The sequence below is a fragment of the Aedes aegypti genome, chromosome 3 (genome assembly GCF_002204515.2).
Source record: "Aedes aegypti strain LVP_AGWG chromosome 3, AaegL5.0 Primary Assembly, whole genome shotgun sequence".
NCBI classification, from domain to species: Eukaryota; Metazoa; Arthropoda; class Insecta; order Diptera; family Culicidae; genus Aedes; species Aedes aegypti.
Window position 1 is genome coordinate 242,493,788 of NC_035109.1, and position 15,731 is coordinate 242,509,518.

The 15,731-nt window shown below is 40.1% G+C and overlaps 2 protein-coding genes across 2 annotated transcripts in view; one reads left to right on the top strand and one right to left on the bottom strand.

Annotated features, from left to right (window-relative positions):
- The first annotated feature begins 1,081 nt into the window (after positions 1 to 1,081).
- On the top strand, positions 1,082 to 14,688 carry LOC5576408 (cytochrome b561 domain-containing protein 1). Its single transcript, XM_001662575.2, has 3 exons — positions 1,082 to 1,287; positions 1,527 to 1,954; positions 14,030 to 14,688. Exons 1-3 carry the CDS (start codon positions 1,212 to 1,214, stop codon positions 14,546 to 14,548), a joined length of 1,023 nt encoding a protein of 340 aa, XP_001662625.2. The 5' UTR covers positions 1,082 to 1,211; the 3' UTR covers positions 14,549 to 14,688.
- The window catches only part of LOC110679481 (transmembrane protein 42), a 29,281-nt gene continuing 28,193 nt past the window's right edge, over positions 14,644 to 15,731 (bottom strand). Inside the window, exons 2-3 of the mRNA XM_021854185.1 lie at positions 14,922 to 15,068; positions 14,644 to 14,839 (exon numbers count right to left, since the gene is read on the bottom strand). Coding sequence (XP_021709877.1) covers positions 14,699 to 14,839; positions 14,922 to 15,068 — 288 coding nt within the window. The 3' untranslated portion in view covers positions 14,644 to 14,698. The remainder of the gene's footprint in view (positions 14,840 to 14,921; positions 15,069 to 15,731) is intronic.

Genomic DNA, 15,731 nt, shown 5'->3' on the forward strand with positions numbered 1-15,731 from the left:
TTGCACCCACACCTTTTCTATACATTTTGTATTATAGTCGCCTCCTCACATCTCGATATCGAAGGGACCATCGAGATAGGGATAAAACATATTTTTGATGAATACTAGATTGAAAACCGATCCGTTGCTAGGAAAATATAAAGCCGACGTCATTTTATGCTCCTCGTTTTTTTTTATCAATAAAATCTTGACTAGTATCCTTAGATAAAGTGCTTATCGATATACGGAGAGAAAATCGAGAGCAAAAAATCAACAAAACCACATCGAGGTATGGAGATTTCGAGATAAGGAGGATATCGAGATATGAAGAGAAAATTTATATGCAGAATGAAGGGACCGAAGAAATCATCGACATAAGGAGAGATATCGAGATGTAGAACATCAAGATGTGTAGAGTCGACTGTAGCTATAATTAAAGTCCCTTGGTTAAACAAAATTTAAATACCATTTTCTTTGTCAGAAGCTTCACACGAGATATGCGGTTACGTAACGCTATCACGTATCACTATTTCAATAAAAACTACATATAGTACCAGTTCGATTTTCGCACGGATCGTTTTTGGAAATTAATCCGTTCGATTTTGGCAACACATTATTTATCGTTCCAAAGTTTTTCTTGTAAATGAATCTGCAGAAATATTATGATTATAGTTGAATTTATTATTCATTACTCAATACAAATCAATTTTCTTTTGCCATCACGAAAATACATGGACAAAAATATGGATCATGGGTCAGTCACCAGTCCTGTTAACTTCAAGATTTCTGTAGGCCTTACTGAGCCCTACCATGTTCAAAATAGGTAGATTTAATAAGATAAATTTAATTTAATTAAATTTAATTAATAATAATAGGTGGTCATTATAACGGTAATAAAAATTTAAATAAAATCAACCGTTCGGTTTTGGCCACAGGATTTTTTAGCATGTGGCCAAAATCGCACGGGCACTGTATTCACTTCATCTCGGTGAACCGAGCAACTACATTATTCCTGTGAGACCTGGTACAAGAGCACACTTGAAGTTGATAATACCAACACGCACGAAATTAGCCGCACGATGATAACAAATGACAATAATACAGATACCTTGGGTGGAGGCACACAGAGTGAATGCGAATTAAAATACTAGTTGATTTCAGTTTCATTGCACCTCATGAAGTGAATATACATTCGAAGAACAAAAGGAACTACCCACTCAAACAGCACCGATATGGTGGCGATCAAGAACGAAGAAAACGAAAGTGATTCCAATGTACCGTACAGCAGGATGGGGGAATATCATTCTTGTAAATATGTTATTATATGTTTTCGAAAAAAAATCCCACCATATTTGTTTAGAACAGCAAACATGTGCTACAGTTAAGGTCGTAAATCTGTGATCGATCGATATTTTTTCGAGTCCGTTATTTATCGATCGTATCCAACCCTGCTTTCACTCCGATCGATAAAACGGCGGAAATAAAACGTCAACCTTGATCCGTTTTGTTTACGTTTCTTCTTCCCCTTCATGTTATCGCACACACAGCTGATTCGCTAGAAAGTCGCGATCCGCCACAACATCCCGATTCTCGTAAAGAATCGGGCCAAGATCAAGGCAGTGATAACAGAAATCGTACCAGCACAAGTGATAGTGACCTTATCGGTGAGCCCGACATGGATGAAGTGGAAGCGGATGAAATCATTTCGGCTGCGGAAGGTTTTGGGAGCGGAGCCCGGAGAGGATCGTCACAATCCACGGCGGATAAGCAACAGGTGGTTTACGGGAAGACGACAACGACAACCAGAAACGCCCAACAGCCACAGTCCACCCTCAGAATGTTGAGCAAGAAGTTGCTGCTGGTTAACTTGCTTGCAAACTTTCTAATGTTTGCCATAGCCGGTTTCATCACGTATCATTGCTTCAACAAGGCCACCGTCCTGTTTTCGTGGCATCCGACTTTTATGAGCATCGGGGTGAGTAATTACAATGATTACAATAGCTATCGCTTATCTGTTGAGGGAGATTTTTCTGCCGAAACGTACGCAGTGATAGGTTTTTCAGGTGAAAACAAACCTAAAGCTTTGATTTGTTCCATGATTGGCAGTCAAGTTTGTATGTAATCAGGGAAGTATTCACAAAGCTGGGGCCCGGGGGTCATAGACCAATCCAGTTGCCTGCGTAGTAGTGCAATGTTGACAAAATTTTCTTTGTTTGCTGTGAGAACTGTCACAACATTGCTTTTGTTTGCTGTGAGAATCCAAATATAAACAGAATTGCTGCAAAACAACCACTTCCTTGTTGGCCTGCCGTTGACCGAAAGCTCAATGATGTCAAACAAACATCGATACGTTTTCATTCTGAGGAAATCGACTTGTGTAAGATTGATTGTGCGTTGGTGTTCGTGGCAGTTTGCTTGGGGACCTCTATTGTCCTGTAGGGGCCCTTTTCCCAGAAAAAAAACACTGATACTTGAGCATAGACTGGACTGCCCATAAACGCAGAATTGTCCCATGTGAATAGGAATTTCACTTGGGATATTTTTAATGTTTTATATGGTTTTCACTATCAGAAGTCAAACTATTTTATAACGTTTAAAAATGCTTCAAATCCCTTATGAGCGTAAAACAATTTTATATTTAAATTACGGTAAGTAATTCTTTTTAAAATTTTATTACAACTTTGTAGGTTTTACATATACACAGGATAAATTTGATGTTTTTGGGGGCATATTTGTCAACACCAAAATTCATTTGATGATTCCCTTCTTTTTAGTACCTTAATTCTAGTTATGCTTATTCTATTCATAATTTTATATTCAACTTGTTGGTGGGGATTGCTCATCAAACCTTCCGGTCCGCCTCATAGTTACGTACTATTTGGTGCTGGGTGTAGTTCTTGTTTTTCCAGCTGTATTGAAAAGCATGAGCCATAGTCTTTGGCATACAATCGGATCTTTCTTTAGCAGAAAAGAACCGAAATGTCTATCGACGACCGGTGATTGCTAGCAGATATAGTGGAGAGCTTGTCTTGAAACGTTCATCGCTTCAAGCTAGTTGAAAAACTGAATACACTGATTGCCTGTCGATCAGAGCCGAACTAGGCATAGATCGTATACATACATCTGAATCTAAATGTCTCCGATGTATTACATCGTTCCAGGTGGGAGTTATCTGGTATGTGAATATGGTACCATAACAGAATTTTCCATCTGAACGAAGTGATAAATCATAATATTCCGCAAACTGTATCACACATCTACAGAATGTATTGCGTGAAGTTAAGACACAGCAGAGTATTGGGTACATAGGACCAAGTCCCTGCCGGGTGGCGCGAAACTGATGAGCGATAGACAATAGAATCAACAACACTGCCATAAGGGATAGTAAGCATGTGACTATTGTCGAAACTATGATTAGGAGGCAAATCAACATCCCAAGATCAAATTTTTGTTACAACCAATGTAGGTATTATTAAATTAGGCTGTAGAAAATGATAAATATCTGCAAGGTAATAAATGCTCGTAGTCTGTTTTCTTGAATACACATGTATAAATTGTTAAAATTGCCGAATCATACGCGGAATTTATTAAACGGATCATGAAATTAGGACTGAAATCATAATGATGATAGATTAACAACTTTCCTTTCGTCGTGCTATTTTTTACCGTTAGAATCACCAAACTGATTGGTTTCCCACTACATACACCAATACAACAGCACAAAAATTGAAGTATTATAATCGCGCGTTGAAACTTATTCAGTGAATTCTTGTATATAGCTAGTCATCAACTTCTTAAACTTTCTTTAACTGAAAACAGGATGCTTGTTTATCAAACATGCTCAATCTGCACCTAAAATCTCGGATCCAAATAGTTTTCTAAATAAAAATTGTGTCTAAATAAAACGTGCAGGCCAACAAAACATAATTGAGTAGGAGTTTACAAGTTACTTAGCACATGAAAAGCATTTTGAAAAGGGATTTTGACGGTTCGATTGGCGGCTTACCGCCTACTCGCATTTCTCCCTTTCAGGATCTCTACTCACAACAATAATTATTTAACACAAACTAATATCAGATGGGCCGCCATTCTGTGGAGTGATGTGGCCCCCTCCTTTCCTTGTTTTATTATCTTTCCAGAACAACCGAAATGAAGAAGGAAACCTCCAAGCCATTGTGGAGAAGTGATGTCACAACAGGAAGATACGCATACCCGGCACGCAAATATCCCCACCTCAAGATCGTTATCACGTGGAAGGTCGTAAATCGGTTTGATTACATGCATAATAATAACTATTTACACCCTGACAGAACTGCCTATCTCAAAAATAGGTAAGAAGGGCGGGACGATGGTGCGAGCCTACCCACTCTGTCATCGGTGGGCGTCGGGCGTGCTAACGGGTATAGCATGGCCTATGGGGCTCTGCCTGCACAAATCATGTTTTCTTTCTCTTTCACTTTTTGTGAATTTGCTAACAACAATGCCATTAAAGTAAATCCAATACAGGAATGCAGTGCAGAGCCTCATAACGCCGTTTTCGGTAAACGTATTTCCCAGCGTGGGGGTTTATAGGGATGTTTGTGTAAACAACGCAGATTGGCCATGGCTAGGGCACAGACAAGCAGACGTCACACTCTCATCGATGTCCATCGACCACATTTTAACTGTCGTTTCAAATATATGGTAGGTGGCCAATCCACCACCCGCAGCGCTCGCATCGTATTTGTTCGTGTTTGACGTTTACACACTACTGCCACCTGTTGGCCCATCGGCCAAACACTGCGATTTTAGCATTGGGCGTACATGTTCTCGCGACTATGATTTTGATCGCGATTTGTTCTAAGTGTTACGTCTGTTTGTCTGTGGCTAGGGGGTGCGTTGATTTAGCAGATTAGCAGATTAGCATAATTTTATATTCAACTTGTTGATTATACAGATTTATTTAACAGTTTTGAGTTGAAAAATAGCTGTAGGTCTTTTTCTAGAGACTTGGTCTCTATTTTAATGAAAGTCTCTGAATGATCTCTTTTTAATGGGAGGTCTCGAAGGTCTTTATTTCAATCACAATGCTCTCTAGAGTCTAATTTTTCCTTATTCAGATTGCAGTGAATACTGATGCAAAATTCTGCAGGCCCATAATTTTACAGAGAAAAAATCAAAGAACTTGGCTATTAAACAGGTTCTTTCAAAAATTTCGTCTCACAAGTCTCAAGGGAAAACTTCAAGAAATCTTCTAATAATTTAGTTATTTATCCAGAGATTTTATCTGAAATGCTTTCAAAAATTTATACAGGGATTTCTTTAGAAATGTTTCTAGAGATTCCTCTATCAATTCTCACAGAAACACGACACTTGAACACGACACTTTAATTACGTCCAGTAATTTCCTCAATGATAACCCTATTTTTTCCACAGATTATACTAGGATTGCATCCAGGGATTTGATTTTTTACTAATCCTTAAACCGAATTCTACAGTTGTAACGAAAGAAATCGTTAGAAGAATAACCGGATACAATCCTGGAGGACTTAGGCCTTCTTTAAAAAATATCTAAAAGAATCTCTGGATAAATTCCTGATGATGAAAAAATATCCGAAACAAAATTCTTGAATGAATTCTTTTGGAAAATTGTTGGAGGAAATTCACGAGAAATTATCACTTAATGAACTCCTGGAGAATTTTTCGGAATAATCTCTGAATCTTTGGGAAAACATCTCAATTCTACGAGCAGTAACACTGTCGTAAAGTCACGAAGAATTACAAAAAAAAAAGAGAAATGTCTGGCCTGATTCTATGATGAAAAATAAGCTAGAGGTCTCTAAAGTTCCTATATTCACGGCACTTAAACACTACCAGCCCTGCAGTGTGATCGATAATTTTCAAAATAAATATTTAAATAGTTAAGTCCTAGTACTTAATCTGCAAATATATAAATTGCATGATACTTCCGTAGAATAAAACAAAGGTGGTTTCTAGTTTAACGTCTATTCTATTTGGTGGTTGGACATATAATGAATTGAAAAATTATTTGTTCTGTCAAGGCCAACATTTCATTAGTTGCCTTGATGTAACATCCCCCCCCTTAGAATAGCCAATATCCTTCTTGTGTGTTGTTCTTGTTCAGGTTCTACTGCTGCAGGTATTAGTAAAGCTGGTACTTCTTCGAGTGGAACTTGATCATGAACAGCATTTAGTTCTTGAATGTTGATTTGGGGTAATTGAGCAGGTTCCTGTGGCAGGCCAAATTCGTCAAGGAAAATGGAAAGTGGTGATTCTTGACAGCGTGGTATTTCTGCTTCAACTCGGGTTTTCAGTTGATTGATGTGAGAACGGATTAATCGCTTGCCTTGGTTCAGTAATACGTTGTAGTTGACTTTTCCAATCCGTTCGATGATTACAGCGGGCATCCAAGACCATGAATTGGCTTGGTGGACTTGGACATACACCGTATCACCTCGGTCGAAGTTCCTATGGTCTCGTTCGGTAGCATTATTCTGGCGTTCTGTTTCTTCGAAGTTCTGACGTATATGGCTATCTGGAGGTTTCAATAGAGCTGCCACCGTCCGCATTGGCCATCCTAGCATCTTCTGCGCTGGTGACTGTCCTCCGAGATCTTGTGTTGAAGTGGAGCGGTATACGGTGAGAAAAGTGTGCAGTGAATCTTCTAGGGACTCTCCTCCCGAACGAATTTTCTTCACGCTTCTCTTTTACGGTGTCCACAAAACGTTCCGCCAACCCGTTTGACTGGGGGTGGTACGGAGCCGTACGGATGTGACGAATTCCAAAAGATTTGCAAACATTCTGGAACTCCGAACCGGTGAATTGTGTTCCGTTGTCACTTATCACGGTCTCGGGAATTCCAAACGTTGAGAACATCTGCTTGAGGAGCTTAATCGTCGTTTTTGCCGTTATTGATTTGGTCAGCACTACTTCAGGCCATCTAATGAAAGGCTCAACGACCACCAGAAAGTAGTTGCCATCTACCGGTCCGGCGTAGTCTATGTGGATGCGGGACCACGGTTTTTCAGGAGCAGGCCATGGCTCTGGTTTCGTCTTGACAGGAGCCTTGGCAGCAGTAGCACAATGAACGCAACGTTGGACAAAATCTTCAATTTCACTATCTATTCCGGGCCAGTACACGTAGTTGCGGACGATTGATTTCATTCGTACCACACCAGGATGACCACGGTGGAATTGATTGAGCAGGCGTCGTCGAAAAGTCTCCGGAACGATCACTCTTTCCTTGAACAGTACGCATTCACTGATTATGTTGAGAGATTCACGTCGGTTGTAGTACGGTAGAACTTCTTGGGCTACTTGCTTGGAAACAGCTGGCCATCCGTCCAGAATGTACCGTTTTACTTGCTGGAGAATCTTGCACTTTTTTGTGGCATCTTGGAGTGCTGAGAAAGAAACGGGAACTGCTTCTACCGTCGTGTTCAGAATGCTTACCATATCTTCTTCTAGCGAAACTGAAGCGATGATGTAGTCTTCTTCTGGACGCATGCTTCGGTCGATGAGGCGGGAAAGCATGTCAGCACATCCAAATTCGTTGGTCGAAACATATTCAATGTCGAAATCATAATTCAGCATGATGAGAGCCCAGCGCTGCAACCGGTTGGCGGTGTGCACGGTATGCCTTTCTTCGATCCGAAAACCGACAAAAGTGGCTTGTGATCCGTCTCGAGCGTGAATCTTCTTCCCAGTAGAAACTTGTGGAACTTGGTTACACCATACACAAGGGCTAAGGCTTCTTCTTCCGGTTGTCCATATGCTTGCTCTGCAGTTGTGAGAGAGCGTGAAGCGTGTTGAATGGCTTTCAAGCTTCCGTTCGGGAACTTGTGGAAGATTACGGCTCCAATTCCTGTCTTCGATGCGTCTGCAGCAACAACAATTGGTAACTTTGGATTGTAGTGGGTCAAGAGAAGGTTGGATTTCAGCACATGCTTGAATTTTTCGAAAGATCGCTGACAATCGGCACTCCAATTCCACTTGACGTCCTTCCGCAGTAGTTGATCCAAAAGGTGACGCAGGTCGTGAATATTTGGAACAAACTTACCATAGTAGTTCACGGCTCCAAGAAACGATCGCAATTCAGAAATGTTCTGCGGTGGTGGAATTCTTAAAATGGTCTTCACTTTCTCCGGGTCTGGACGGATACCATTGCGGTCGGTAATGTGACCTAGGTAGCGGACTTCAGTTTGAAAAAACTTGCATGTTTGCACCTTCAGGTGAAATCCCCAGTCCTTTAGCCTTTGTAGCACTAGGTTCAACGATTCAGCGTGTGACTTCCAATCTTTACCAGCAATGATGATGTCATCGATGAATGGACGGACTCTAGGAATGTCCGCAACAAGACTTTCAATCAGCCGTTGGAACGCTCCCGGCGCTGACTTGACACCTGGAGCAAGGCGGTTGAAGCGAAACAATCCTTTATGCGTGTTGATTGTTAGAAGTTGCGTGGAGTCTTCAGTCACCTCACACTGCAGATATGCATCGGATAGGTCGATCACACTGTAGTATTGACTTCCTGCCAGCTGTGCAAAAATTTCTTCAGGTGTGGGCAGCGGATATTTGTTGGCTTCCAGTGCGTTGTTAAGTCCGGTCGAGTAATCCGCGCAAATCCGATCTCTGCCATCCGGTTTCTTGACAGCAACGATCGGTGCTGCCCATTCCGAAAAATCAACATGTGTAATGATTCTAGGCTTTGAAGTCGATTGAGTTCAGCATCGATCATCGGAACGGAATGAAATGGAACAGGTCGTTTTGGGCAGAAAACTGGCTTGCTTCCCGGCTTCAGATGCAGCTGGACCTTCGTGCGGTTGCACAACCCAAGCAATTCGCTGAAAACGTCCTTATATTGCATCTTCAGTTGTTGAATTTCTCGCTCGATTTCTTGCTTTGAAGGTACAACGACTTGATTGCAGATTGTATCAAACGGAATCGACCAGAGGTTGAATAGGTCAATCCATTCGATGCCCATCAGATTGAGATTTCGTACGGATGTCACGAAACATCGGCCTCGCTTGGTTGTGCCCTTTAGCGTTACAATGCAGTCAAACTCACCGAGCAGCAGAAGTGGTTCGCCCGAAGCGTTGAAGGCTTGACTTGATGATGGTTTCATCTTCGGCTTGCCGAGTTCTACCCAAACTGCTTCCGAAACGATGGAAATATCGCTGGCTGAATCCAATTGAAGAGAGATTGGAACGTCGTTGATCCTCATAGTGACGAACTTCCGTTTCTTTTCACGATGCTCAATGTGGTTGACGATGAATACCCCTTTAGTTTCAGCGCTGGATTTTCCCTTCTTCCGCTTCTTGCTGTTGTTTGTTTGAGCCATCCATTGCAGACTTCATGGAGCAGGAACAATATCCTTCCTTATGACCGACGTGATTACATTCCTTGCAGAGGTGGGTGCTGTAGCCGCATTCCTTCACATTTGGCCACATTGCCAACAAGGAGACTTCGGCTTCTTACTTTCATGCTTCACGGAAACTTTCTGATGCGTTGCGCTCTTCCTGTCCCTGACGGCGTGAACCATTGATTTCGAACTGCCCTGCTGTTCGATAATCGTAGTGTCTTCGTTCAAGTTGACAAGGCGTTGATACTCGTCAATTGGGTCCTAAAGCCCTGTCCCAATTTTAGTGCCAAACGCTTAAGTTTAGGCCAAAAACACATGTTTACTCAATTTTCTAATGTTTTCCGTTGGTTTGAGCTCAACAAAATTTTATTAGATTTTGTCACATCCTTTGGCTTAAACTCATATTTTGGGTGTATTTTGTTTTCCGTGTCCCTTACGAAATGTCAGATAGGAACAACCCTAGTGGTCGAACTAAAACCCCTGTGGTGTTTTTGTCGACTAAGCGAACGTCAAACATGATCAAAAGTGTCAAGGTTCATTTATGGACCAAATTTTTAAATTAAAGTTTAAACATGATATAGCCATTATTTGAGCGGGAAAAATTGCTAAAGTAATTACAGTAACATGCTTTTACGTGTTATTAAATATAAACAAGATTTCATTACAAATTTTAGGACCCAATTAACGACTGGAGAGTGGCTGGAGCTTCAGGCTTTTCGTTTTCCAGAATTGAAAGTAATCTTGCTCGGACATCGGCGTACTTCGAGGCTTTCAATCCGCTGACAAACATCAGGCACTTGAAATGATCGAGAGTGAGGTTCTGGAATTGAAAATCTTCACAGGCTCGGTTCACGTGTCCTCCATAGCTGATTATGTCTTCACAATCGCTCTTCACCAACTGGAGACATTTGAATCGCTTCCGGAATGTGGATATTTGATTACCAAAAACTTTCTTGAGGATTTTCACGGTATCTTCAAACTTGACATCTTTTGGCAACTTCGGCAAAATATAATTGATATAGCGGCTGTGCGAAGCGGTGTCTAGCTTCCGGAGAAGAAGACGAACTTTTGCGGCATCGTCCAGCTGGCGGGCATCATTCTCGAAGAGGTCTTGATAACGATCAAACCAACGGCCAAACTTGACTCCGTTTTCTTCATCGAAAGGTAATTCGGTAATGTCTGATGACAGGGATTCCAAAATCTGCTCTTGACTTTGATGCTGCGGAAGTTGCTGCTGGACCGCCATTTGCTGAAGAAGCTGGGCCATTTGAAGGATAACGTCTTGATTAGCTGGCATGTTCGTGGATTCTTATTTTTCGTCGCCAAATGATACGTCCGTAGAATAAAACAAAGGTGGTTTCTAGTTTAACGTCTATTCTATTTGGTGGTTGGACATATAATGAATTGAAAAATTATTTGTTCTGTCAAGGCCAACATTTCATGGGTTGCCTTGATGTAACAAAAGTAATAACTGGAAAAATCGGCGAGAGAATCAGTGGAGGAAATAATGGGATAATCCAAGATGCGTGCACTGTACTCTGTAGCTAGAGAATTGAACCCGCCTTGGGATAATCGCTGTATTTTTTCGGAAGATCTTCTATGTTGTCGTTATTTAAATTAGGAAAACAAATGAATTGAATATGCTTATGGAAGAAGTGAAACTGGAGTTGGCAAGGAAACATCGAAATAGCGGTGAGATCTTTCCAATTATCCCTTAATTTGAAACACATACTACTAAGAGCACACGCCATCCAAGAATCTAATTTTGTGTTAACGATAAAAGTTGAAATACAGTCATCTCTCCCTTACTCGATATTGAAGGGACCATCGAGTTAGGGAGATATCGAGTTACAGAACACTAAACCAGTGCAACTGCGATCCATGCTAGTTAGCCATGAAAACAGACTTTTACTATGGTTCTCTAACTCGATATCGAGATACGGAATATCGAGTAAGGGAGAGTTAACTGTACATTTAAAAAAGTATACACACACGAAGTCACCTACACATTACACATGTAGTTTTTTAAAAGGTTGGATTTTAAGCCTTTTTTCATATAGAAATGATGTTTTTCGTTTTTTAACGTATATTTTGTTTCATCATCAATCTTGACCGATTTTGCTTGAAAACAACTGATCAGAAAATAACTCTCCTACTTTATTGATTCGTGAAAAAATAAGTTCTATTCTTTTATTCGTATCTTCGCATTATCTCATTTTTTATGTGTTTGTTCCGATGACCCTGGAGGGATCGGTACGGTAGTAAAACCAATGTCTTCTTATTGAATGCCGGCATTCAAAAGATTAAATTGAAAAAAGTAAACAACAATTGCCCTTGGTTCATCGCCAGCTTTTCAGGCGAATCCTGACCGTATAACCCTTCCAACCCCCACCTCCGTAGCACTTATGAGGGCGTCGCTGAGTCGGTGGCCTCTCATTAAGTAAGTGCTACATCAACATTTCCTTCCCCTATTCCGTGTTACAGTAAAGATGGACGTGGCCGGGAATAGCGATATTCATGCTTTTGTTAATATTATTCAAGATTGGGACAAGGCTTACTCCCCAGCCTTGTTCCTAGTATCCAATCTACGAAGTATACCGTAACTACGCTACGCTAACGCCCCTTAAAATATACAAAAGTGATCCGACCATATCTCTGTGATTACACGTCCAATTGAAACTCTCTAAGCCGAAAAGGCAAAGAATTATTTTTACTTCGTATGTTTTTTTTAAACATTTTTTGAATTTTGTATAAGGTACCGCGGGGTAAGTGGGTAAATGGGGTAAGTGAAAACAATTGATGTATTTTACTGAATATGTGAATTAACGTTTTAAACTCATGCGTAAATCTTTGAGGCCATTCAGAACATTACGATAGGTAAGAGATTTCTGAGATTTTTCAGCCATTTTTGCACAATAGAGCGAAAAAATTGTTAACCTGTCAACTGTTACTCCGTAACAAGTTGGCGGCGTACAATCTTATTTTAATATTTTCAGTGGAAAAAAGTTGCGGAAAATAATTTCTTGTACCACTTCTTAGTTGTCCTCTGTGACAGTTTCAAACTGCAATAAAAAAGTTTTAGAATTAATTCGACGTAGACCTAAAAATAACTAAATTTAAACACCGTCAATTTTCTTATCAGGTGGGGCAAGTGAAAAGTTTATCATTAGAGATTAAATTTGAGTTTTCGTATTAAGTAGCTATAAGTAAACATGGTTCGCAATTATTATAGAAAAACATAACGTGCTGATAATTCAAGGAACACTATACTCAAGCGTTAAAAGCTATTAGAAATCATGGAATTTCTCTAAAAGATGTTGTCAAACATTACAATATTAATATGTCTACTTTGGGCAGCCAATTAAAAGGAAGACGTTGACTGAAAAGTTGCAATATTAGAGAACACACGGATACCACGTGGAATGTCTATGTAAGCTAGTTCAAAACATAAAAATGGGGTATAGGTCTATCCACATAAAAAAGATTCTAAATACGTTATTGAAGGATTCCGTTTAATTTCTCCCGAAGATAACGACGTCATATTCGACTTTTTCAAAAACAAATAACGAGCGGTGGAAATTCTACAGAGCAGAAATGCAATTGCTGTCCTATAAACATTGGAAATGTTGCAGTTATAATGTTGTCGAATCGTTTCAACTAACAAAACTGAACAGAAGAAAATTCAAGTGAAAAGAATAACATTTTCTTTGTTTACATGTTACTTATGTTATTGTTCATTGGGAAGCCTTAACAAATGTTAAAGCTAATAGAAATCGTGAATATAACTGTTTGTTTTTGAAATTATTGTTCAAAACGGTAAACTTTTCACTTGCCCCACTTTTGGGGCAAGTGAAAATTAAAGAGACATTTTTCAAAAACTTTTTCTGTATTTTTTTCTTCAATTTTTCATAAAAATTAATTTCAGCATGCTGCTTATATTTAGTGGGAGTCAAGCTAAAAAATATACACGACCTCATTTGTTTCAATTTAAAGTCTCTAGAATTTGAAGAATCTCAACTATGCGAATTCCATTACCCACTTGCCCCACGGTACCTTACTTAAATTTTATATGAAGCCGTAACATTTTTCAAAAAATACACTGAAAAAATAGCTAATTTTCTCAGCATTGGATCGACCAAAAGTTTAAATCAATGTGTCATTAGAATCGTAATCTTATATTCTTTGAAAAACACTCACGATTTTTTTGCAGAAAAAAATTAAAACTTTTCGGAATCATTCAAGTCGTTGTGCAAAAGTTCGGGTTCACCCCGTAGTATGATGTAATCGTGCAAAAATTTTTTCCCTTTACGTTTGGATTTTTATTAAACCCTGCTAATGATTCATAGATAGGCGTTCAGCTACTCACCTAAGTTTCAAATTAAGGCTATTTGAAAGGGTTGACATTCCAACATTGAGGCCCTTCTTAGCCTAGTAGTGGTAAAGTCCGCTGTTACAAAGCAAAGCTATGGTGAAGGTGTCTGGGTTATTAATAACGAGGAAAGTGCTCATAAGAACACTAAGCTATATACAGGCTCTGTCCCAGTGGGGACAAAATGCCAAAAAAAAAAAGAATAAGAACATTCAAATATTCCAGAACTATTCTGATATAATCATCTCAATTTTACAAATATATGTAATATTAAAGGTGGTTCTGTACATTACAACATACTCTTCTGTTTCCTTTTTTAGTACTTCATTCTGATGTCCCAGGCCGTACTGACACTGTCCGGAGCGAACCTACTGACCTACAGGCAACACCAGAAAACTCGAATCCTCATCCATTGGATCCTCCAAGCACTGGCCGGCATTCTGATCACCATTGCCTTCGTGTGCATCTTCCTGAACAAGGTTCGCATGGACAAGAAGCACTTCCAGACCACCCACGCCATTGTCGGGCTCATAACGGTCATCCTCACGTTGGCCTCCATTGGGGGCGGCATTTTCACCAAATACGGTTACCAGCTGCGACATCTCGTCCGACCGATCTACTCCAAGATTATGCACGGAGTGGCCGGCGTTGTGACTTACATTCTTGGGTCGGCCACAATCGCCCTCGGGGTATACTCCCAGTGGTTCCAGGAGGACAACAACGGCCAGGTTCGGTTGGCACTGCTCATCGGAATCATTGCCGTTACATTGTACGTGATCGTCAACCCTATCGCAGCTACCATCAGCCGAACGAAGACTGCCTTACGAAGCACGCTATGAGCGACTCAATTACCGGATTAATATTTATACACCTTATCGCCTTATCTATTCCATTATGAGAGACCTGGTCTTAAACATTGTACTAGGCTTTAAAGTTTTGGCTTTCGAAGAATATATTTTTGAAGAATTTTTATACAACAGTTTTATTGACTAGTGTTCTTTCTTCTTCGCCTTGTCCCGATTGTCTTCATCGTCATTCACTATGAGCAAGAGACCGCTCAGCACCAGAGCTGTTCCGATCCACCAGAGAACGGAAGTTCTTTCGCCGAATATGAGCCACCCAAGAAGGGCCTTTTATGGGATCAGAACGAATCATTTCCATTTATCCAATCCGATTCATGTGATTATTGTAATGAGTGATGTAGGTACTTACCGATACGGTGTAGTTCGTTGCAGCACTGACCAGCGAGGCAACCAGCGTTCCACCGTTTGTGTGAAGGGCCTTCACGAAGAATCGCCAAACGCAGGCGTTCAAGAGGACCATGATGACGATGCATAATACTTGTGCTAGGAACTCCAGCTGCAAAAGAAAGCATATATAAAGGTGAACATTTAATTTCTTTCTCGTGATGACTATCTCTTCTTCTTGGCAGTACGTCGCAACTGGAACATGACCTTCATCTAAGCTTAACCCTTTAACGCTCATGATGTCAGACAAAAACCAGAATCGAATATATTGATTTCAACCAAAATAAGTAGGATTTTTCCAAGCTACATAATTGACTTATTTGCAATATGCATATTTTAATGCTCATGTTGTCTGTTGAGCACCATCACTTTTAGACGAAGTTCAATAATGTAAAGTAGTTATTGGAGTGATTTCGAGTGCTCATTATAATGCTCAAATAGTCTTTTTTGTTCAACTTGTCAAGTTACTATTGATAAATAACTATTGATGTACAATCAAAAATTTGTTATACGATTTTGATAAATTTATTGAGTTGCTGACGTCTTTTGTTTTAGCAATTATTAGCGAACTGGACTATCGAGATTCATACTTGTTGCCTTATGAAAGGTGGAGCGATGATTGCAATATGAACGATTCATGTATCGTTTTAGCATTACTCCATATCAACGCGTCGATAAGCGCGAGGTGTACACACGGGCCTATCGATCGCAAGGTTCCTGGTTCAATTCCAGGTTGCAGCGAAAACATTTTTGATTTTTCAAATTTTGGTTTCAT

What these genes read in the sequence shown, in the direction of transcription:
- LOC5576408 (XM_001662575.2), top strand. Translation starts at nt 1,212, where the DNA reads ATGGTGGCGATCAAGAACGAAGAAAACGAAAGTGATTCCAATGTACCG. An exon ending in GATGGGGGAATATCATTCTT is followed by an intron (nt 1,288 to 1,526) that starts GTAAATATGTTA and finishes TCGCACACACAG; the next exon opens with CTGATTCGCTAGAAAGTCGC. An exon ending in CGACTTTTATGAGCATCGGG is followed by an intron (nt 1,955 to 14,029) that starts GTGAGTAATTAC and finishes TTCCTTTTTTAG; the next exon opens with TACTTCATTCTGATGTCCCA.